Source organism: Pristiophorus japonicus, chromosome 19 (assembly GCF_044704955.1).
Source record: "Pristiophorus japonicus isolate sPriJap1 chromosome 19, sPriJap1.hap1, whole genome shotgun sequence".
Taxonomy (NCBI): Eukaryota; Metazoa; Chordata; class Chondrichthyes; family Pristiophoridae; genus Pristiophorus; species Pristiophorus japonicus.
Genome location: NC_091995.1, coordinates 21,676,294 through 21,699,560, shown reverse-complemented (window position 1 = coordinate 21,699,560; position 23,267 = coordinate 21,676,294). Strand labels below are relative to the sequence as shown.

Here is a 23,267-nt window from a genome sequence, read left to right as displayed (position 1 = left end):
TGTATGAAGCAATGCTGCCTGTTTGTGCGTTCCCCGGTCAATTCCTATTTCACCTCCACTCCCCCCCCGCCCCCGAGTCTCAGTTTGGGGGTCACGGTGGGGGGGGGGGGGGGCCAGGGGAGTTGCTCTGGTGGAGATGGCAATGTTTGGGATGAGACATTGAACAGAGGCCCATCCTGCCTGTTGTGCTGGCTTACGTGGAAGTTAACCACGCCACAGCACTACTCGACAAAGACACAGCATCTGTCCCAATGCCTCCGAGAAACAGACCAACGGGTGTTTAGCTGGTGTTTGTGGGATCCAACTGTGCGCAAAATGGCTGCCATGTTTACCTACATGCGCCACTACACTACAAAAACAACTTATATTTATATAGCGCCCTGAATGTAGTAAAACATCCCAAGGCGCTTCAAATTAGGGCGGCTGACCAAAAGCTTGAGCAAAGAGGTAGGTTTTAAGGAACGTCTTAAAGGAGGAAGGTAGAGAGGGGGAGAGGTTTAGGCAGGGAGTTCCAGAGATAAGGCCTTGGCAACTGAAGGCACAGCCACCATCGTGGAGCAATGAAAGGTAAGGATGCGCAAGAGGCCAGAATTGGAGGAGCGCTGATATCTCAAAGTGTTGTGGGGCTGGAAGAAATTATAGAGATAGGGGAAGGGCGAGGCAATGGAGGGATTTGAAAACAAGGACGAGAATTTTGAAATCTCGGCGTTACTTAACCGGAAGCCAATGTCGGTCAGTGAGCAGAGGGGTGACGGGTGAGCGGGACTTGGTGCGAGTTAGGACATGGGCAATCGAGTTTTGGATCAGCTTAAGTTTACGGAGGGTGGAAGGTGGGAGGCCAGCCAGGAGTGCGTTGGAATAGTCAAGTCTGGAGTTAACAAAGGCATGGATGAGGGTTTCAGCAGCAGAAGAGCTGAGGCAAGGGCGGGCTCGGGCGATGCTACGGAGTTGGGAAAAGGCGGTTTTAGTTGTACCGTGGATATGTGGCTGGAATCTCATCTGGGAGTCAAATATGACCCCAAGGTTGCAAACAATCTGATTCAGCCTCAGGCACTTGCCGGGGAGAGGGATGGAGTCGGCGGGCTGGGGAACGGAGTTTGTGGCGGGGGACCGAAGACAAGGGGGTTAGGTCTTCCCAATATTTAGTTGGAGGAAATTTATACTCATCCAGTGTCGGACAAGCAGTACGACAATTTAGAGACAGTGGACATTTACGGAGTGCCTCATCAGGTGCCTCAAACGTCTGGAACAAATCACGTACAAATAAATTATTGTACGCGAAGTGCTTCAAAACGTTGCAGAGACCCGATAAGGTGCTCGCTGTAAATGCAATCCTGACTCTTCTCGGAACCAAACCAACAGGGAGAGGTGAAGATTTCACTTCTACAACATCTGAAATCCAGCAACTTCGGGACGAGACCATTGCCGATTTTCAAATTTCGGGGTCAAGAAAACCGAGTGCGTTTGTATGCTACCGAGACAGACAAAGTACTAATTGGTGGCGTGAGTCAGGTCGGGTCAAGGGTCATTCGACAAGGCTCGGACCGATCGCATGCCATGTAAAACATAGCAGCAAAGCCGATAACTCAAGGAAGCAGTTGAGGCTAGCTCATTGAATGTATTCACATCACAGATAGATAGATTTTTAACCAATAAGGGAATTAAGGGTTATGGGGAGCGGGCGGGTAAGTGGAGCTGAGTCCACGGCCAGATCAGCCATGATCTTATTGAATGGCGGAGCAGGCTCGAGGGGCTAGATGGCCTACTCCTGTTCCTAATTCTTATGTTCTTATGATGTTCTTATGTTCTTATAATTCGATCGGCACGCCGGTTTTTGGAGAATAATTCCGGATTTTATTTTCATGTATATCGAATGGGATTTTCTCAAACATGTCCGATATTTGGACAGCCAGATTTGAGCCGCTGTGTCTGTAAGTTCACAGTGAGGCAGCTGACTGTTGAATAAACAGGATGGCTTTTGCTCTGCATCTCTCAAACAAAGAGAAGGGGGGGGGGGGGGGGGGGGGAGATCAACAAGGTGTAAAATAAGCTGAAGGAGGAATTCCACCGCCTGAGGGGCACACCGCGTGACTGCGTGCCTCCTTGACAACGCCTTCGAACCACTGATACTTGCACATTTCGCCCTCCTGCCTCCGCTCGCTCCCCAACAAAAGGCTCACCCGGGAAAAGGTCAGAGAGAAAAGGAGAACACAAAAGAGGCTGAAACCAATTTGTCGGCTTTGCCCATGGCCCCTCGCGCTCCACTGAACACAACACGTACATCGCCTGCAGCTCAAAGGCCATCCAATTACAGGCCTGTCCTCAGCACAGCAACAAACAGCAGACAGCCATGTAATAATCAGCAACAGAATTACATGAAAACAAGATCGCAACTGCGCCACAAAGTATATTAGAACATAAGAACATAAGAATTAGGAACAGGAGTAGGCCATCTAGCCCCCCGAGCCTGCTCCGCCACTCAATAAGATCATGGCTGATCTGGCCGTGGACTCAGCTCCACTTACCCGCCCGCTCCCCATAACCCTTAATTCCCTTATTGGTTAAAAATCTATCTATCTTTGACTTGAAAACATTCAATAAGCTAGCCTCAACTGCTTCCTTGGGCAGAGAATTCCACAGATTCACAACCCTCTGGGAGAAGAAATTCTTTCTCAACTCGGTTTTAAATTGGCTCCTCCATATTTTGAGGCTGTGCCCCCTAATTCTAGTCTCCCCGACCAGTGGAAACAACCTCTCTGCCTCTATCTTGTCTATCCCTTTCATTATTTTAAATGTTTCTATAAGATCACCCCTCATCCTTCTGAACTCCAACGAGTAAAGACCCAGTCTACTCAATCTATCATCATAAGGTAACCCCCTCATTTCTGGAATGAGCCTAGTGAATCGTCTCTGTAACTCCTCCAAAGCTAGTATATCCTTCCTTAAGTAAGGTGACCAAAACTGCATGCAGTACTCCAGGTGCGGCCTCACCAATACCCTATACAGTTGCAGCAGGACCTCCCTGCTTTTGTACTCCATCCCTCTCGCAATGAAGGCCAACATTCCATTCACCTTCCTGATTACCTGCTGCACCTGCATACTAACTTTTTGGGATTCATGCACAAGGACCCCCAGGTCCCTCTGCACCGCAGTATGTTGTAATTTCTCCCCATTCAAATAAAATTCCCTTTTACTGTTTTTTTTCCCCCAAGGTGGATGACCTCACACTTTCTGACATTGTATTCCATCTGCCAAACCTTAGCCCATTCGCTTAACCTATCTAAATCTCCTTGCAGCCTCTCTGAGTCCTCTACACAACCCGCTTTCCCACTAATCTTAGTGTCATCTGCAAATTTTGTTGCACTACACTCTGTCCCCTCTTCTAGGTCATCTATGTATATTGTAAACAGTTGTGGTCCCAGCACCGATCCCTGTGGCACACCACTAACCACTGATTTCCAACCGGAAAAGGACCCATTTATCCCGACTCTCTGCTTTCTGTTCGCCAGCCAATTCTCGATCCATGCTAATACATTTCCTCTGACTCCGCGTACCTTCATCTTCTGCAGTAACCTTTTGTGTGGCACCTTATAGAATGCCTTTTGGAAATCTAAATCCACCACATCCATCGGTACACCTCTATCCACCATGCTCATTATATCCTCAAAGAATTCCAGTAAGTTAGTTAAACATGATTTCCCTTTCATGAATCCATGCTGCGTCTGCTTGATTGCACTATTCCTATCTAGATGTCCCGCTATTTCTTCCTTAATGATAGTTTCAAGCATTTTCCCCACTACAGATGTTAAACTAACCGGCCTATCGTTACCTGCCCTTTGCCTGCCCCCTTTTTTAAACGGAGGAGTTACATTAGCTGCTTTCCAATCCGCTGGTACCTCCCCAGAGTCCAGAGAATTTTGGTAGATTATAACGAATGCATCTGCTATAACTTCCGCCATCTCTTTTAATACCCTGGGATGCATTTCATCAGGACCAGGGGACTTGTCTACCTTGAGTCCCATTAGCCTGTCCAGCACCATCCCCCTGGTGATAGTGATTGTCTCAAGGTCCTCCCTTCCCACATTCCTGTGGCCTGCAAATTTTGGCATTGTTTTTGTGTCTTCCACTGTGAAGACGGAAGCAAAATAATTGTTTAAGGTCTCAGCAATTTCCACATTTCCCATTATTAAATCCCCCTTCTCATCTTCTAAGGGACCAACATTTACTTTAGTCACTCTTTTCCATTTTATATATCTGTAAAAGCTTTTACTATCTATTTTTATGTTTTGCGCAAGTTTACCTTCGTAATCTATCTTCCCTTTCTTTATTGCATTTTTAGTCATTCTTTGCTGTTGCTTAAAATTTTCCCAATCCTCTAGTTTCCCACTAACCTTGGCCACCTTATACGCACTGGTCTTTGATTTGATACTTTCCTTTATTTCCTTGGTTATCCACGGCTGGTTATCCCTTCTCTTACCGCCCTTCTTTTTCACTGGAATATATTTTTGTTGAGCACTATGAAAGAGCTCCTTAAAAGTCCTCCACTGTTCCTCAATTGTGCCACCGTTTAGTCCTGGTTTCCAGTCTACTTTAGCCAACTCTGCCCTCATCCCACTGTAGTCCCCTTTGTTTAAGCATAGTACGCTCGTTTCTGACACAACTTCCTCATCCTCAATCTGTATTACAAATTCAACCATATTGTGATCACTCATTCCGAGAGGATCTTTTACTAGGAGATCGTTTATTTTTCCTGTCTCATGACACAGGACCAGATCTAAGATAGCTTGCTCCCTTGTAGGTTCTGTTACATACTGTTCTAAGAAACAATCCCGTATGCATTCTATGAATTCCTCCTCAAGGCTACTCCGTGCGATTTGATTTGACCAATCAATATGTAGGTTAAAATCCCCCATGACTACTGCCGTTCCTTTTTCATATGCCTTCATTATTCCTTTGATTATTGCCCGCCCCACCGTGAAGTTATTATTTGGGGGCCTATAAACTATGCCGACCAGTGACTTTTTCCCCTTACTATCTCTAATCTCTACCCACAATGATTCAACATTTTGTTCATTGGAGCCAATATCATCCCTCACAACTGCCCTGATATCATCCTTTATTAACAGAGCTACCCCATCTCCTTTCCCTTCTTGCCTATCTTTCTGAATCGTCAAGCATTAACCCTCTCAGAGCCAGCCCTTTTCCCAGCGGAGGGGATTAACCCTCTCACCCACCTCTCCCCATTCACAGTCAGACCCCGGGCAGCCTGTTCCCAGAGGGGATTAACCCTCTCACCCACCTCTCCCCATTCACAGTCAGACCCCGGGCAGCCTGTTCCCAGAGGGGATTAACGCTCTCACCCACCTCTCCCCATTCACAGTCAGACCCCGGGCAGCCTGTTCCCAGAGGGGATTAACCCTCTCACCCACCTCTCCCCATTCACAGTCAGACCCCGGGCAGCCTGTACCCAGAGGGGATTAACCCTCTCACCCACCTCTCCCCATTCAGTCAGACCCCGGGCAGCCTGTACCCAGAGGGGATTAACCCTCTCACCCACCTCTCCCCATTCAGTCAGACCCCGGGCAGCCTGTACCCAGAGGGGATTAACCCTCTCACCCACCTCTCCCCATTCAGTCAGACCCCGGGCAGCCTGTTCCCAGAGGGGATTAACCCTCTCACCCACCTCTCCCCATTCACAGTCAGACCCCGCCTGTTCCCAGAGGAGATTAACCCTCTCACCCACCTGTCCCCATTCACAGTCAGACCCTGGGCAGCCTGTTCCCAGAGGGGATTAACCCTCTCACCCACCTCTCCCCATTCACAGTCAGACCCTGGGCAGCCTGTTCCCAGAGGGGATTAACCCTCTCACCCACCTGTCCCCATTCACAGTCAGACACCGGGCAGCCTGTTCCCAGAGGGGATTAACCCTCTCACCCACCTCTCCCCATTCACAGTCAGACCCCGGGGGCAGCCTGTTCCCAGAGGGGATTAACCCTCTCACCCACCTCTCCCCATTCAGTCAGACCCCGGGCAGCCTGTACCCAGAGGGGATTAACCCTCTCACCCACCTCTCCCCATTCAGTCAGACCCCGGGCAGCCTGTACCCAGAGGGGATTAACCCTCTCACCCACCTCTCCCCATTCAGTCAGACCCCGGGCAGCCTGTTCCCAGAGGGGATTAACCCTCTCACCCACCTCTCCCCATTCACAGTCAGACCCCGCCTGTTCCCAGAGGAGATTAACCCTCTCACCCACCTGTCCCCATTCACAGTCAGACCCTGGGCAGCCTGTTCCCAGAGGGGATTAACCCTCTCACCCACCTCTCCCCATTCACAGTCAGACCCTGGGCAGCCTGTTCCCAGAGGGGATTAACCCTCTCACCCACCTGTCCCCATTCACAGTCAGACACCGGGCAGCCTGTTCCCAGAGGGGATTAACCCTCTCACCCACCTCTCCCCATTCACAGTCAGACCCCGGGGGCAGCCTGTTCCCAGAGGGGATTAACCCTCTCACCCACCTCTCCCCCATTCACAGTCAAAAAACACTGCGGTGCGACAAAAAAAAAAGGAACACAGGCTGCTTCTCAATATTGGCGTCTGAAGCATTGGTAGCGGGAATGAGGGTTTCATTGCTGGAATTTTCAAACAGCAGCAGATCTTCCATCAGGACACTTCGATGGGCAGAGCAGCTTGCCCTTCAGTCAGTGGCTCCAGCAGGGAACGCTCCATTAGTGTAACTCAAACCCCCAGCAGTGGGAACACAGAGTCCCATTCTGTTAATATCATTAGCTGGGCTCACAGCACGAGTCTGATTGCCGCAGCAACTCTATCGGGAACGTCAGACTGCAGCGCACAGACAGTCTGAACATCCCAATCGGTGGATCGACTGAACTTCGCTTATCCGGAACCCTCGGGACCTGGCCTGTTCTGGATAAGGGATTTTTCCGGACGAGGGGTGGTCACGTTAAATTGGATGGTACAGGTCCTGAGCAAGGGGATAGCGGGGCTGGCTGGCTTGGAGCTGGGAGTGCGGCAGAGAGATCACGGGGTGGGGGGAAGTGGGTGGATCACGGGATCAGGCCAGCGATTGTGGAAGTCGGCAGCGAGGAAGGGCTTCAATTTGTTCATGTCGGAGTTCTGCATATGCGCCACCCGGTGGCCGGGAATGGTTCTGGACAAGGGGTGGTTCCGGATAAGGGAGTTCTGGATAAGGGAAGTTCAACCTGTACCATTTCGTGGCGGACCCTTACAACCAGCAGATCAAAGAAAATAACATAAGGACATAAGAAATAGGAGCAAGAGTCGGCCATTCGGCCCCTCGAGCCTGCTCCGCCATTCAATAAGATCATGGCTGATCTTCTACCTCAACTCCACCATCCCGCACTATCCCCATATCCCGTAACTTTAGGGCAGTCAGTCCTGGTTCTACCAGGTATGTGTACCCAGCACAAACACTGCCCCAATTCACATTAAAGTGTTACAACAAGCGGACCTGCAGAGTGGAGATTGTACAACTTGAGGGGGACGTGGATCTCTTACACAATGGGGGTTGGGGAGGGGAGAAAGAAGGTGAGGGGAAACAATGGGGACAAGGAGGGCCTCTTCTAATCAGCCTTTCTGGCAATCACATGGATTTGATCTTACAGCACAAAAACTGGTCACATGGCCCAACTGGTCCATGCGGTGTTTATGTTCCACACGAGCCTCCTCCCATCAGCATATCCTTCTATTCCTTTCTCCCTCATGTACTTACCTAGCTTTCCCTTAAAGGCATCTATACTGTTCGCCTCAACTATTCCGTGTGGTAGCGAGTTATCCACTTTGGTGGTTAAAAACAGGAAGGCAGATTATTATCTGAATGGTGACAGATTAGGAAAAGGGGAAGTGCAACGAGACCTGGGTCATGGTACATCAGTCATTGAAAGTTGGCATGCAGGTACAGCAGGCGGTGAAGAAGGCAAATGGCATGTTGACCTTCATAGCTAGGGGATTTGAGTATAGGAGCAGGAAGGTCTTACTGCAGTTGTACAGGGCCTTGGTGAGGCCTCACCTGGAATATTGTGTTCAGTTTTGGTCCCCTAATCTGAGGAAGGACATTCTTGCTATTGAGGGAGTGCAGCGAAGGTTCACCAGACTGATTCCTGGGATGGCAGGACTGACATATGAAGAAAGACTGGATCGACTAGGCTTATATTCACTGTAAATTAGAAGAATGAGAGAGGGGATCTCATAGAAACATAAAATTCTGACGGGATTGGACAGGTTAGATGCATGAAGAATGTTCCCGATGTTGGGGAAGTCCAGAACCAGGGGTCACAGTCTAAGGATAAGGGGTAAGCCATTTAGGACCGAGATGAGGAGAAACTTCTTCACTCAGAGATTGTGAACCTGTGGAATTCTCTACCGCAGAAAGTTATTGAGGCCAGTTTGTTCGATATATTCAAAAGGGAGTGAGATGTGGCCCTTACAGTTAACGGGATCAGAGGGTATGGAGAGAAGGCAGGAGTGGGGTACTGAAGTTGCAAGATCAGCCATGTTCATATTGAATGGTGGTGCAGGCTCGAAGGGCCGAATGGCCTGCACCTATTTTCTATGTTTCCACATTCTCACCAGTTTCTGGGTAGAGAAGTTCGTCTTCAATTCCCTATTGGATTTATTAATGACTGTCTTATGTTTATGACCCCTAACACTGGACTCCCCCATGAGTGGAAACATCTTCTCCACATTTACCCTATCGAATCTCTTCACAATTTAAAAGACCCCTCAGGTCACCCCCTCAAGCTTGCTCTTTTCTAGAGAAAAGAGCCCTAATTATTTTTCAGTCTTTCCCGTATGTGGGATCATCCCAGCTTCCACCGACAGCTCGCGCAGAGTTAGCTGATCATAATTGGGCTGGTAATGTAGGTGGCACCATCATCATCAGAGGGGAGATAAAATTAGCCCTGCTGCCTGGCCATGAAGGCTCTTCAACTCGTTGGATCTCATTCTGCCAGAATACCAACCCTCCCATCTCCTCATTACACCTTCACTTAATATGCACTGCGGGTGACCTCTGCGACCTACTCGAGCGCTACACTTCCATCTGCTCCTCCATCTCAGGGCTACTGAGCATCATCTCGCCCCTCCCTCACTGCCGAGCCATCGTATCACCTGCATTGTTATCACTCCCGACTTCCCTCTCTAAACCCACCTCCCCCCCGACACATGTCCTTTCACAACAACTACTTACATTTATATAGTACCTTGAACGGAGTAAAACATCCCCAAGGCGCCTCACAAGAGCGATTACCAAACTATATTTGACACCAAGCCTCGTGGGTACAAGTCCCACTTGTCATGTATGTAGACCATGTATACTAACTGTATTGTCACATAAAGTGCGCCACCAGAGGGCACTGTGGTGGGAGACTTGAGGGTCACCTGCATAGGTGTGCAGGGCCCAGTATAAAAGGCTGCCCACAATGCTTGTGCCTCACTCTGGAGTTACAATAAATGGGACTAAGGTTACAACAGCTCAAGTACAATACTAGACCTCGTGGAGTCATTCATAAGAGTATTAAAGACATAACAACTGGCGACGAGATTACAAACTTTCACACAAAAATGACTAACATTGGTGCATTAGAAAAGTTCTCAAGAGGGTGAAGATTGGAAAGCCTTTACGGAGCGTCTCGACCAATATTTTGTTGCAAACGACCTGATAGGCGATGATCCGGCCACGCTGGCAGATAAGCGCAGAGTTATCCTGTTGACCAGTTGTGGGCCCGCGGTCTACGGCCTCGTCAGGGACTTGCTTGCACCAGACAAAACAACGACCAAGTCATACGAGGAGCTGAAAGTGCTAATTTGGGACCAACTCAAACCAAAGGAGAACATCCTCACGGCCAGGCATCGATTTTATACACACCGCCGCCCCGAGGGCCAGGAAATCAAGAAGTATGCTGCCGACCTCAGGAGGCTGGCAGGACCGTGTGAATTCAGCGCATCCCTCACCGTTGCGTTGTGGGACATCTTCGTAATTGGCATCGGTCATGAGGCCCTTCTTCACAGGCTACTGTCTGCCAAAACCACCGTCACTCTGCAGAATGGCCATCAGCATCAGCCAGGCATTCATGACCTCAAGCTGCAGCTCCAAGCAGATGATGACTCACTCTCAGGACTCAAACCCGGCAAGTACTATAAATAGAATGGCGCCTTTCACAGGCAGAACTGTTGAACGTGAATCTGCCCAGGGCAGAGTGTACAGGCCCCCGAGTCCTTTTACTCAGAGTCTGCCGAGGGGTGCAAACCTAAGTCGAGTAGCACCATGCTGGCGTTGCGGAGGTAATCACAGGGCTCATCAGTGTCGGTTCAGAGACTGTGTGTGCAAAGGCTGCAGCACAAAGGGACACTTCCAGTGAATGTGCAAAAGAGCTGTGACTCACCACGTGGAAGAGGAGTCAGCAGATGGCTGTGAATCCAGCGTGGATTACGAGGAGATAGCTAGAGAGACAGCTCAGTCCCAGGACGAAGTGTATAGAGTATATACCTGCACCTCAGATTGTCCTCCAGTGATAATGGAAGTCGAGATAAATGGCGTTCCAGTCTTCCTGGTAGTGGACACGGGGGGGGGGCGCGAATCAGTCAGTAATGAGCCAGGAAGCCTTCGAGAGCCTATGGAACGATCAAGCTGAACGACCCAAGCTAGTCCCGGTTCAGGCAAAGCTGCGCACCTACACCAAGGAACTGATATCAGTTGTTGGTAGTGCGGTTGTAAGTGTATCCCATGATGGCGCGGTGCACAATTTACCATTGTGGATTGTTTCAGGTGATGGACCAACGCTCCTTGGAAGAAGATGGATGGGGAAGATTCATTGGAACTGGGAAGACTTCATCCCTCCAGCGATCGACGTCCACCGTGCTCAAAGGCAGAGCAAGCCCCCACCTTCGGTTGGACCAGGCACTGGAGAGCAGATCTGCGCAGCCCCCGAGGCACAGACCGCTCAACACGACTGCGTGGCGATGGTCCGGCCGAGACGACCCGGACGCACCTTCCCGGTTTCAGTGGCAGGACTCCTGGGGAGTAAGATTGGATCCGTGGGTGCCTTCCCAGCTTCAGTGGCAGAATCCCTGGGAAAGAAGATCGTGGCAGTCAACATCATGGACAGGGAAAAGATGGCGTCCAAACCATGAGGTGCAGCGCTAATGGAGCAACGACACGTGGTTCCACACAAGGAAGATGATTGGGGTAAAAGTCGTAAGGCCATTTTAAAAGAGGCCAGCAACCTGCCATTTTTGAATGAACTGCTTGAAATTGGTAACCAATGTAAAAGTCCAGCTGTAATGAGCAAAATGTTGTTGAGCGATGTCGGGTGCAAATTACAATCAGCTAATGTAGCGGGCGAACACCCAATGGTCGTATACAGGTCCAGCGGGCTACCCAATGCTGTAGCCTATGTCCCTGGGCCAGAAACAGTAAACTGCGCCCAAGGGCAGCCCACAAACCCACTTGCCACCACGGCAATGCCCAAAGGCGAAGGGTCACCCACAACGGCTTCTCCGAACGGGACCTGGACCAGCCAGGAAATCAAACTAGAGAGTGCTCACAACGGTGCCCTCAAGGAAAGCGAGTCAGCAGTCCCCTGCGAACTGCTAAACAAGACGAGGCAGCCCCACCGTCGCTTAGATGAAACGCTCACTCGCTCAGACCGCTTCCCAGGGAGCAGCAGCGACACTGTGCAAACGAAAAGGACAGGGAGGTCACCGACACATCAACTGTCTTTGGGCCTGCCCGACACTAGGAGTAACGGCAAGAGCCCCGAGCTCCGGCAACTCGAGCAAAATGAGCTCGCCTCGCCCACAGACCCACTAGCATGGGGTGCTGCACCGCCACCAGACGACCCGGATCTCATCTAGTGCTGGAACTAGACTGCCCTTGTGTACCTGTACTGATATACCTGTACTGATCATGTAAATGTACCACACAAAAGGAAACGCAACTGTAATCCACCCAACAAATGTACCAAGATGTAAATATAAAACCCATGTGATGAACTTGAATGCAACTTACATGTAACGGGCCATTATCATGATCTCTGTGTGGGGAGGAGAATGGAGTAGTCATGGACTCACAACCAGAAATCACTGGGACCTTCACTGGCAACAAATCTCACTATCAACGACCCAAGCTAGAAGCGATCCTCCAATGGTCAACCAGGAAGAGCAAAGCCCAGGTCACCGTCAATGTACGAGTCAATTTGCATGAAACCTTGGGGGGGGAAGTGATGTCATGTAGACCATGTATACTAACTGTATAGTCACATAAGGTGTGCCACCAGAGGGCACTGCTGTGGGAGACCTGAGGGTCACCTGCATAGGTGTGCAGGGCCCAGTATAAAAGGCTGCCCACCATGCTTGTGCCTCACTCTGGAGTTACAATAAATGGGACTAAGGTCACAACAGCTCAAGTACAATACTAGACCTCGTGGAGTCATTCATAAGAGTATTAAAGACATATATAACACCAATCTACAGCGTCAGCTGTGGCTCAGTGGGTAGCACACTCCCCTCTGAGTCAGAAGGTTGTGGGTTCAAGTCCCACTCCAGGGACTTGAGCACATAAATCTAGGCCGACATTCCAGTGCAGTGCTGAAGGAGCGCTGCACTGTCGGAGGTGCTGTCTTTCGGATGAGACGTTAAACCGAGGCCCCGTCTGCTCTCTCAGGTGGGCGTAAAAGATCCCATGCCACTATTTCGAAGAAGAGCCAGGAGAGTTATCCCCAGTGTCCTGGACCAATAATTATCCCTCAATCAACACAATAAAAACAATTTATCTGGTCATCAACACATTGCTGTTTGTGGGAGCTTGCTGTGCGCAAATTGGCTGCCACGTTTCCCACATTACAACAGTGACTACACTCCAAAAGTACTTCATTGGCTGTAAATGCTTCGAGACATCCGGTGGCTGTGAAAGGCGCTATGAAAACGCAAGTCTTTCTTTAGAGACTTGAGCACATAAATCTAGGCTAGCATTCCGAGTGTCAGTGCTGAGGGAGCACCGCACTGTCGGAGGTGCCGTCTTTTGGACGAGACGTTAAACTGAGGCCCCCTGCTCTCTCAGGTGGGCGTAAAACATCTCGAGGAACTATTTCGAAGAAGAGCAGGGGAGTTCTGGCCAATACTTGGCCCTCAACCAACATCACGAAAAACTGATTATCTGATAATGTATCACCTTGCTGTGTGCAAATTAGCTGCTGTGTTTCCCTACATTACAACAGCGACAACACTTCAAAAATGATTCATGGGCTGTAAAAGCACTTTGAGATGCCGAGGTCACAAAAGGCACTGTATAACAACAACAACGTGTATTATATAGCGCCTTTAACGTCGTAAAACGTCCCAAGGAGCTTCACAGGAGTGTTTTAATTTGACATTAAGAAAAAACAAATTAATATTAAAGCAAGTCTTTCTTCTTTCTTATAACAAGGTTCAGAACCTTTCTGTCTGTCCCCTTCAGCTTGGAGCGCTGGCCTTATTTCAACTATTGAATTTCTGCTCAGGAATGGCAGGTGTCCAAACAAACACACAAGGACACAGCCAAAGGCAAGACGCACTCTGCAGCGTGTGAGCAATCACATGCTCGACAAAATTCAACCCCGACATGGCGGGGGAAGGAAGGGACATGTAGCAAGTTGTCACTGTCCAAACCTATGGCCCTTATCCAGTCAGTGGGAACAGAGTCTGTCCGCTTACACTTAGATTTGATCATCTCAACCACTTCGTGCCATACCATGTGAAATGCTGGGCAGCCTGACGAGTGCTGCACAGGTAAGGAGCGGACAACTGTGGGGATAACTTTAACCTGACCCGCTCGAAGGGGAACGGCTCGGGTTAGAGTCGCACACCCCGCCCTGATTTAAACCCCTACTGACTTCAAATCATAAACTAGTACAGCTCAGAAGGAGGCCATTCGGCCCATCGAGTCTGCGCCGACTCTTTCGAAGAGCAATCCAGTTAGTTCCATTGCCTTCTGCCCTTTCCCCATATCCTTGCAATTATTTCTCCTTCAAGTATTATCCAATTCCCTTTTGAAGGCGACTATTGACACTGTATCCGCCACCCTATCAGGCAGTGCAATCCGGGAACTGTAGCATGGTGGTTGAATTACGGGACTAATAATCCGGAGAAGCGCGTTCAAATCCCATCATGGCAGCTGGGGGAATTTAAAGTCAGTTAACTCTAATAAATCTGGATTAAAAAGTAAAGGTGACCATGAAACTGCCGGATTGACGTAAAAACCCATCTGGTTCACTAATGTCCCTTAGGGAAGGAAATCTGCCGTCCTTACCCGGTCTGGCCAAGATGTGACTCCAGACCCACAGCAATGTGGTTGGCTCTGAACTGCCCTCTGAAATGGCCCAGCGAGCCATTGCGTTGTAGCAAACCGCTACAAGTTATTACTCCCTCCCTAACAGCACTGTGGGAGCACCTTCACCACACGGATTGCAGCGGTTCAAGAAGGCGGCTCACCACCACCTTCTCAGGGGCAGTGAGGGATAGGCAATAAATGCTGGCCTTGCCAGTGACACCCACATTCCGGAACGAATATTAAAAAGAAAAACCCTAACCACTTGTTGCGTAAATAGTATTTTCCTCACGTTGTCTCAGATTCTTTTGCCAATCTCCTTAAAGCGGAGTGCTCTAGTTATCTTAATGCAGAGTTTAAATTGGAGCGGGGGTGTAAAATAAGCAGCCAAGCAAAAATTGCTCCATTCCAGACAGGCGGATCAAATTAAAATTAGCCCCTTCCCTCACAATATACCAATTGGGGAAAAAAAAAAATCAAACCTTTTATTTTTAAACCTGGTGTGTGAAATGGATATCAGTACGCAGCAGAAAGCCACTGAGCAAATGATCACTCACTGTCTTTCCCAAGTGACCGAAACATCGATCGTCACCAAGTAGGTAGTGCCGAGGTTTATTTCCAGTGATCAAATTAGCTGCATTCAAAGTTCCGGGAGAACAAGGATCCTGACAGCTAGATACCTTTAAAAGGACACTTTATTGCAATGCTGCTCTAATTAATGCTTTCAAAACTTCCCCCAAGCGATGTTAATCAGCACCAGCCACTGAAGAATTAAGACAAGGGTTTAGCAGATATCAGTCCTCTGACTACAAATCATCGAGGTTCCCACATTCACAAAAAGCTCACCACTCTCTGTCTCCCCCCCCTCACTGTCTGCTCTCTGTCTCCCCCCGCCTCACTGTCTGCTCTCTGTCTCGCCCCGCCTCACTGTCTGCTCTCTGTCTGCTCTCTGTCTCCCCCCCGCCTCACTGTCTGCTCTCTGTCTCCCCCCCGCCTCACTGTCTGCTCTCTGTCTCCCCCCCGCCTCACTGTCTGCTCTCTGTCTCCCCCCGCCTCACTGTCTGCTCTCTGTCTCGCCCCGCCTCACTGTCTGCTCTCTGTCTCCCCCCCGCCTCACTGTCTGCTCTCTGTCTCCCCCCGCCTCACTGTCTGCTCTCTGTCTCCCCCCGCCTCACTGTCTGCTCTCTGTCTCCCCCCCCCGCTTCACTGTCTGCTCTCTGTCTCCCCCCGTCTCACTGTCTGCTCTCTGTCTCCCCCCATCTCACTGTCTGCTCTGTCTCCCCTCGTCTCACTGTCTGCTCTCTGTCTCACCCCACCCCCCATCACTGTCTGCTCTCTGTCTCGCCCCGCCTCACTGTCTGCTCTCTGTCTCGCCCCGCCTCACTGTCTGCTCTCTGTCTCTCCCCCCCTCACTGTCTGCTCTCTGTATTGCCCCCCCCCCCCTCACTGTCTGCTCTCTGTCTCCCCCCCCTCACTGTCTGCTCTCTGTCTCCCCCCCCTCACTGTCTGCTCTCTGTCTCCCCCCACCCTCACTGTCTGCTCTCTGTCTCCCCCCCCCCTCACTGTCTGCTCTCTATCCCCCCCTCACTGTCTGCTCTCTCTATCCCCCCCTCACTGTCTGCTCTCTCTATTCGCCCCCCCCTCACTGTCTGCTCTCTCTATTCCCCCCCCCCCACTGTCTGCTCTCTCTATCCCCCCCCTCACTGTCTGCTCTCTCTATTCCCCCCCCCCCACTGTCTGCTCTCTCTATCCGCCCCCTCACTGTCTGCTCTCTCTATCCCCCCCTCACTGTCTGCTCTCTCTATCCCCCCCCTCACTGTCTGCTCTCTCTATTCCCCCCACCCCTCACTGTTTGCTCTCTCTATCCGCCCCCTCACTGTCTGCTCTCTCTATTCCCCCCACCCCTCACTGTCTGCTCTCTCTATCCCCCCCCTCACTGTCTGCTCTCTCTATCCCCCCCCTCACTGTCTGCTCTCTCTATCCCCCCTCACTGTCTGCTCTCTCTATCCCCCCCCTCACTGTCTGCTCTCTCTATCCCCCCCTCACTGTCTGCTCTCTCTATTCCCCCCACCCCTCACTGTTTGCTCTCTCTATCCGCCCCCTCACTGTCTGCTCTCTCTATCCCCCCCTCACTGTCTGCTCTCTCTATTCCCCCCACCCCTCACTGTCTGCTCTCTCTATTCCCCCCACCCCTCACTGTCTGCTCTCTCTATTCCCCCCACCCCTCACTGTCTGCTCTCTCTATTCCCCCCACCCCTCACTGTCTGCTCTCTCTATTCCCCCCACCCCTCACTGTCTGCTCTCTCTATTCCCCCCACCCCTCACTGTCTGCTCTCTCTATCCCCCCCACCCCTCACTGTCTGCTCTCTCTATCCCCCCCCTCACTGTCTGCTCTCTCTATTCCCCCCACCCCTCACTGTCTGCTCTCTCTATTCCCCCCACCCCTCACTGTCTGCTCTCTCTATTCCCCCCACCCCTCACTGTCTGCTCTCTCTATTCCCCCCACCCCTCACTGTCTGCTCTCTCTATCCCCCCCCCTCACTGTCTGCTCTCTCTATCCACCCCCCCCTCACTGTCTGCTCTCTCTCTCCACCCCCCTCACTGTCTGCTCTCTCTATCCCCCCCCTCACTGTCTGCTCTCTCTATTCCCCCCCCTCACTGTCTGCTCTCTCTATCCACCCCCCCTCACTGTCTGCTCTCTCTATCCCCCCACCCTCACTGTCTGCTCTCTCTATCCCCCCCACCCTCACTGTCTGCTCTCTCTATCCACCCCCCCCTCACTGTCTGCTCTCTCTATCCACCCCCCCCTCACTGTCTGCTCTCTCTATCCCCCCACCCTCACTGTCTGCTCTCTCTATCCCCCCCACCCTCACCTTTTGCTCTCTCTATCCCCCCCACCCTCACTGTCTGCTCTCTCTATCCACTCCCCCCTCACTGTCTGCTCTCTCTATCCCCCCCACCCTCACTGTCTGCTCTCTCTATCCCCCCCACCCTCACTGTCTGCTCTCTCTATCCACCCCCCCCTCACTGTCTGCTCTCTCTATCCACCCCCCCCTCACTGTCTGCTCTCTCTATCCCCCCCACCCTCACTGTCTGCTCTCTCTATCCCCCCCACCCTCACTGTCTGCTCTCTCTATCCACCCCTCCCTCACTGTCTGCTCTCTCTATCCCCCCCACCCTCACTGTCTGCTCTCTCTATCCCCCCCACCCTCACTGTCTGCTCTCTCTATCCCCCCCACCCTCACTGTCTGCTCTCTCTATCCCCCCCACCCTCACTGTCTGCTCTCTCTATCCACCCCCCCCTCACTGTCTGCTCTCTCTATTCCCCCCCCCCTCACTGTCTGCTCTCTCTATTCCCCCCCCCTCACTGTCTGCTCTCTCTATCCCCCCCAACCTCACTGTCTGCTCTCTCTATCCACCCCCCCCTCACTGTCTGCTCTCTCTATTCCCCCCCCCTCACTGTCTGCTCTCTCTATTCCCCCCCCCTCACTGTCTGCTCTCTCTATCCCCCCCACCCCACTATCTCTATCCCCCCCCCCCCTCACTGTCTCCCCCCCTTCCCGCTCTCTATCATTGATGTGTTGATGCTACTTTAGGATTAATGAAGCAATGGGAGACAACTTGTCCGTTGTAGGAGGAGGTGAAGCCTCGATTTGACGACACATAAGAATTAGGAGCTGAAATCGGCCATTTGGCCCCTCGAGCCTGCTCTGCCAGTCAATGAGACCATGGCTGATGATCTACTTCAACTCCACTTTCCTGCCCTTCCCCATATCCCTTCATTCCTTAATATCAAAAAACCTATTGATCTCTGTCTTGAATATACTCAAAGACTGAGCCTCCATGGCCTTTTGGGGTAGAGAATTCCAAGGATTCACTACCATCTGTGTGAAGAAGTTTTTCCTCATCTCAGTCCTTAATGGCCGACCCCTTATTCTGAGACTGTAACCCCTGGTTCTAGACTCCCCCCCCCGGCCAGGGGAAACATCCTCCCCGCATCTACCCTGTCAGGTCTGTAAGAATATTGAATGTTTCACTCAGATCACCTCTCATTCTTCTAAACTCTAGAACATATAGGCCTAGTCTACTCAATCTCTCCTCATAGGACAATCCCCCCATCCCAGGAATCAGTCTGGTGATCTCTTACCTTGCCCAGTGTGGAAAAACTCAGCTGGAATACGAAGGAAAGAATCTCAACCAGGTCCATACTTCGGGTCTGGAGGGGAAAGAAGGAGAAACAGAAACTTATGATCGCTGATCAAGTTTGTAATTGGTTTAACTGACACTCCGACGCCCAGTTCTAAACAACAATGCCCATTCCCACAAGCACTGGGCACTCTGCAGTATTTCCCTTCAGTTGCCAGTATTCACGTCTGCCCCCAGACGTCGGGTGTCAGCAGGCTGTTTGACCATGGGGAGCACCACACAGCTGAGCCAAAGCTTGCCCTTGCATATTCCAGCAGGGAGTCAGTGGATAGTGATCAGGAGCAGGAATCCTGGCTAACCATTCCCCTCCCCATCCCAGGGGTATTGAGGCAAATTGTAAAGAAAGAGCGACTTGCATTTATATAGCACCTTTCACACCCTCTGGACGTCCCAAAGCGCTTTATAGTCAAAGAAGCACTTAAAAAAAAAAGTGTAGTCACTGTTGTAATGTAGGAAACTCGGCAGCCAATCTGCGCACGGCAAGCTCCCACAAACAGCAATTTGATATTAAATTTCTTTAATGCTGTTGGTTGAGGGATATTGTCCAGGACACCAGGGAGAACGCCCCTGCTCTTCTTCGAAATAGCGGTCGTGGGATCTTTTACGTCCAGCTGAGAGAGCAGTTTAACGTCTCATCTGAAAGACGGCACCTCCGATAGTGCGGCACTGGAGTGCCAGCCTAGATGGTTCAAGTCTCTGGAGTGGGACTTGAACCCATGACCTTGTGACTCAGAGGCGAGAGTGGCTACCCACTGGGCCATGCCTGACACTAAGGAATAAGACAGTCATTCAAGCTGCAAAACCTAATAGAGTGGGAGGGGTCGACAGGGTAGAGGCAGAGAGTTTGTTTCCCCCCTGGCTGGAGTGCCTACAAATAAGGGGCACAGTCTTAGGTCTTAGGATAAGGGGTCAGCCATTTAAGACAGAGATGAGGGGGAATAACTTCACTCAGAGGGTTGTGAATCTTTGGAATTCTCTGTTCCAAAGCCTGTGCCCCTAGATTTTTGGACTCGAGGGGAATCAAGGGTTATGGGGATGGGGCAGGAAAGTGGAATTGAGGTAGAAGATCAGCCATGATCTTACTGAACGGTGAAGCGGGCTCGAGGGGCCGAATGGCCGACTCCTACTCCTTATGTTCTCACATCGCGAAAGACACTGTTCCCCTGCAATGTGACAGTAATTGTCTCTGTGCCCGTCTTACCTCTGCTGTGTGCAGATACTGCAGCATGAAGTACCAGAGCTGGGAGCAAGTGTCCAGCAGGAGAAACTGGAACCCGGCTGATGTGATGCAGGGAGCCTCCGCTGCTTCACTGCAAGAGAAAGAGAGAGGGAAAAAGAGAGAGAGAGAGAGAGAGAGAGAGAGAATGAAACCAAACACCGTGGGGAAATCAGGAAACAGCAGAGAGATGGCTAACTCAGTCGATGCTGAAACGATGCATAGACTAGTCCTGAAAACGTAAAACAAAAAAAGTTAATTATTCCATCATTTGAATTAAACAGTTTAAAAAAATGCATTCACGAGATGTGCGCGTTGCTGGGAAAGTCAGCCTTTATTGCCCATCCTTGACAATTAAGTGACTTGCGAGGCCATTTCGGAGGGAAGTTAAGAGTCAACCACATTGTTGTGGGTCTGGAGTCATATATTGGCCAACCGGTAAGGACGGTAGATTTCCTTTCCTTCTGTCACCAGATCATTAGTCGAGTCTTTTGGATTACTAGTCCCGTAACATAACCACTACTCCACGATTAATAATGTGACTAACGCACAGCAAGGTGAGAATTTAGTGCAAACAACTCTTTGAATTGTCAGATAATTTGAAATAAGCACCTTTATATTAAGAGTACACTATAGAGGGAGCTTTACTCTGCACCTAACCCGTGCTGTACCTGCCCTGGGATTCTTTGATGGGACAGTGTAGAGAGAGCTTTACTCTGTATCTAACCCGTGCTGTACCTGCCCTGGGATTCTTTGATGGGACAGTGTAGAGAGAGCTTTACTCTGTATCTAACCCGTGCTGTAACTGGCCTAGGAGAACATAAGAACATAAGAATTAGGAACAGGAGTAGGCCATCTAGCCCCTCGAGCCTGCTCCGCCATTCAACAAGATCATGGCTGATCTGGCCGTGGACTCAGCTCCACTTACCCGCCCGCTCCCCATAACCCTTAATTCCCTTATTGGTTAAAAATCTATCTATCTGTGACTTGAATACATTCAATGAGCTAGCCTCAACTGCTTCCTTGGGCAGAGAATTCCACAGATTCACAATCCTCTGGGAGAAGAAATTCCTTCTCAACTCGGTTTTAAATTGGCTCCCCCGTATTTTGAGGCTGTGCCCCCTAGTTCTAGTCTCCCCTACCAGTGGAAACAACACCTCTGCCTCTATCCTGTCTATCCCTTTCATGATTTTAAATGTTTCTATAAGATCACCTCTCATCCTTCTGAACTCCAACGAGTAAAGACCCAGTCTACTCAATCTATCATCATAAGGTAACTCCCTCATCTCCGGAATCAGCCTAGTGAATTGTCTCTGTACCCCCTCCAAAGCCAGTATATCCTTCCTTAAGTAAGGTGACCAAAACTGCATGCAGTACTCCAGGTGTGGCCTCACCAATACCCTATACATTTGCAGCAGGACCTCCCTGCTTTTGTACTCCATCCCTCTCGCAATGAAGGCCAACATTCCATTCGCCTTCCTGATTACCTGCTGCACCTGCAAACTAACTTTTTGGGATTCATGCACAGCCGGTCCAGGCAGCGGGTAGTCGAGGGGGTCGTTCAACCTGACTGCCTGCCTCTCTTCCGCTCTTACATCCGGTCCAGGGTGTCCTTGGAGATGGAGCACGCGGTGTCCACTGGTACGCTCGCGGCCTTCCGCGAGAGGTGGGCACCGGAGGGACTGGAGTGCATCATCACGCCCGGCAACCAAATTTTAATTTGATTTTACGTTTTAAAGTTTAATTTGTTTTAATTGCCGGTGCTTTTAGTGTCCCCCTCCCCTTTTATAGGGGGCACTGGGAAAATTTGATTTTAGCGCCCCAAAAAAAAAACCAAAAAAATAATTAAAAAAAAAAGGGGCCTTGAAAATGTCTGCTGTGTCACCCAGGTCGGGTGGCATGGTCTTAATGTTTTATGTTTTGCAGGTAAACTCAAAAGAGTTTCATGCACAAGGATTCCCCAGGTCCCTCTGCACCTCAGCATGTTGTAATTTCTCCCCATTCAAGGAGTGTGTGATGGGACAGTGAAGAGGGAGCTTTACTCTGTATCTAACTTGTAAACGGGTGCGATGGATGCCCTCCTATCTCCGACCATGCTTCTGTACCACACAAATGCCACAGAGAAGCAACCAGGGCATCAGGTACAGAATCCTGAGTGTGGGCCCACCGCCTGGCTGATCCGGTCGGCCAGGTGTGCCTGCTGGACACACGCACAGCGCAAGGGGACGGGAGCCCAGGAGGAGTTCAGCTGCTTCTGACAGGATTGATAATTAATGGGCCCTTTCTTTGTAACTCACTCCCTCTCCTTCTGCCAAGGCTGCTAACTGGCTTCTCAAGGTTGCCGATCACGGTAACATTTTCTTATCTGCTCCCATCTGGCGCCCTATGAACAGGCCCGTGCTGTCACTGCATCTCCTCACACAGATTTATTTAAATCCTTCCTGTCATCCCATTATCCGTTAACCTCAAGGACACTTATTTTTTGTCTTGCATGGCTGCACATATCTGCTGACATGTCAAGATTTAGTGAGTAAATACATTACATATGATTATGTGTGCTCACATTTACCACCCAGTCCCAGAGGGGGAAAGGACAGTGTGTGACCTACTGCACCACCCAGTCCCAGAGGGGGAGAGGACAGTGTGTGACCTACTGCACCACCCAGTCCCAGAGGGGGAGAGGATAGTGTGTGACCCACTGTACCACCCAGTCCCAGAGGGGGAGAGGACAGTGTGTGACCTACTGCACCACCCAGTCCCAGAGGGGGAGAGGACAGTGTGTGACCTACTGCACCACCCAGTCCCAGAGGGGAGAGGACAGTGTGTGACCTACTGCACCACCCAGTCCCAGAGGGGGAAAGGACAGTGTGTGACCTACTGCACCACCCAGTCCCAGAGGGGGAGAGGACAGTGTGTGACCCACTGTACCACCCAGTCCCAGAGGGGGAAAGGACAGTTTGTGACCCACTGCACCACCCAGTCCCAGAGAGGGAAAGGGCAGTGTGTGACCTACTGCACCACCCAGTCCCAGAGGGGGAGAGGACAGTGTGTGACCCACTGTACCACCCAGTCCCAGAGGGGGAAAGGACAGTGTGTGACCCACTGCACCACCCAGTTCCAGAGGGGGAAAGGACAGTGTGTGACCCACTGTACCACCCAGTCCCAGAGGGGGAAAGGACAGTGTGTGACCCACTGTACCACCCAGTCCCAGAGGGGGAAAGGACAGTGTGTGACCCACTGCACCACCCAGTTCCAGAGGGGGAAAGGACAGTGTGTGACCCACTGCACCACCCAGTCCCAGAGGGGGAGAGGACAGTGTGTGACCCACTGTACCACCCAGTCCCAGAGGGGGAAAGGACAGTGTGTGACCCACTGCACCACCCAGTCCCAGAGGGGGAAAGGACAATGTGTGACCCACTGCACCATCCAGTCCCAGAGGGGGAGAGGACAGTGTGTGACCCACTGTACCACCCAGTCCCAGAGGGGGAAAGGACAGTGTGTGA

At 50.9% G+C, this 23,267-nt stretch overlaps 1 protein-coding gene across 2 annotated transcripts in view; it reads right to left on the bottom strand.

The window, feature by feature from the left end:
• gtf2h4 (general transcription factor IIH, polypeptide 4) overlaps nucleotides 1–23,267 on the bottom strand; it is a 103,140-nt gene that overhangs the window by 33,225 nt on the left and 46,648 nt on the right. For both annotated transcript variants that reach the window (XM_070861377.1, XM_070861376.1), the window contains exons 7-8: nucleotides 19,750–19,858; nucleotides 18,490–18,558 (exon numbers count right to left, since the gene is read on the bottom strand). In XM_070861377.1, the coding sequence (XP_070717478.1) occupies nucleotides 18,490–18,558; nucleotides 19,750–19,858 (178 nt within the window). The remainder of the gene's footprint in view (nucleotides 1–18,489; nucleotides 18,559–19,749; nucleotides 19,859–23,267) is intronic.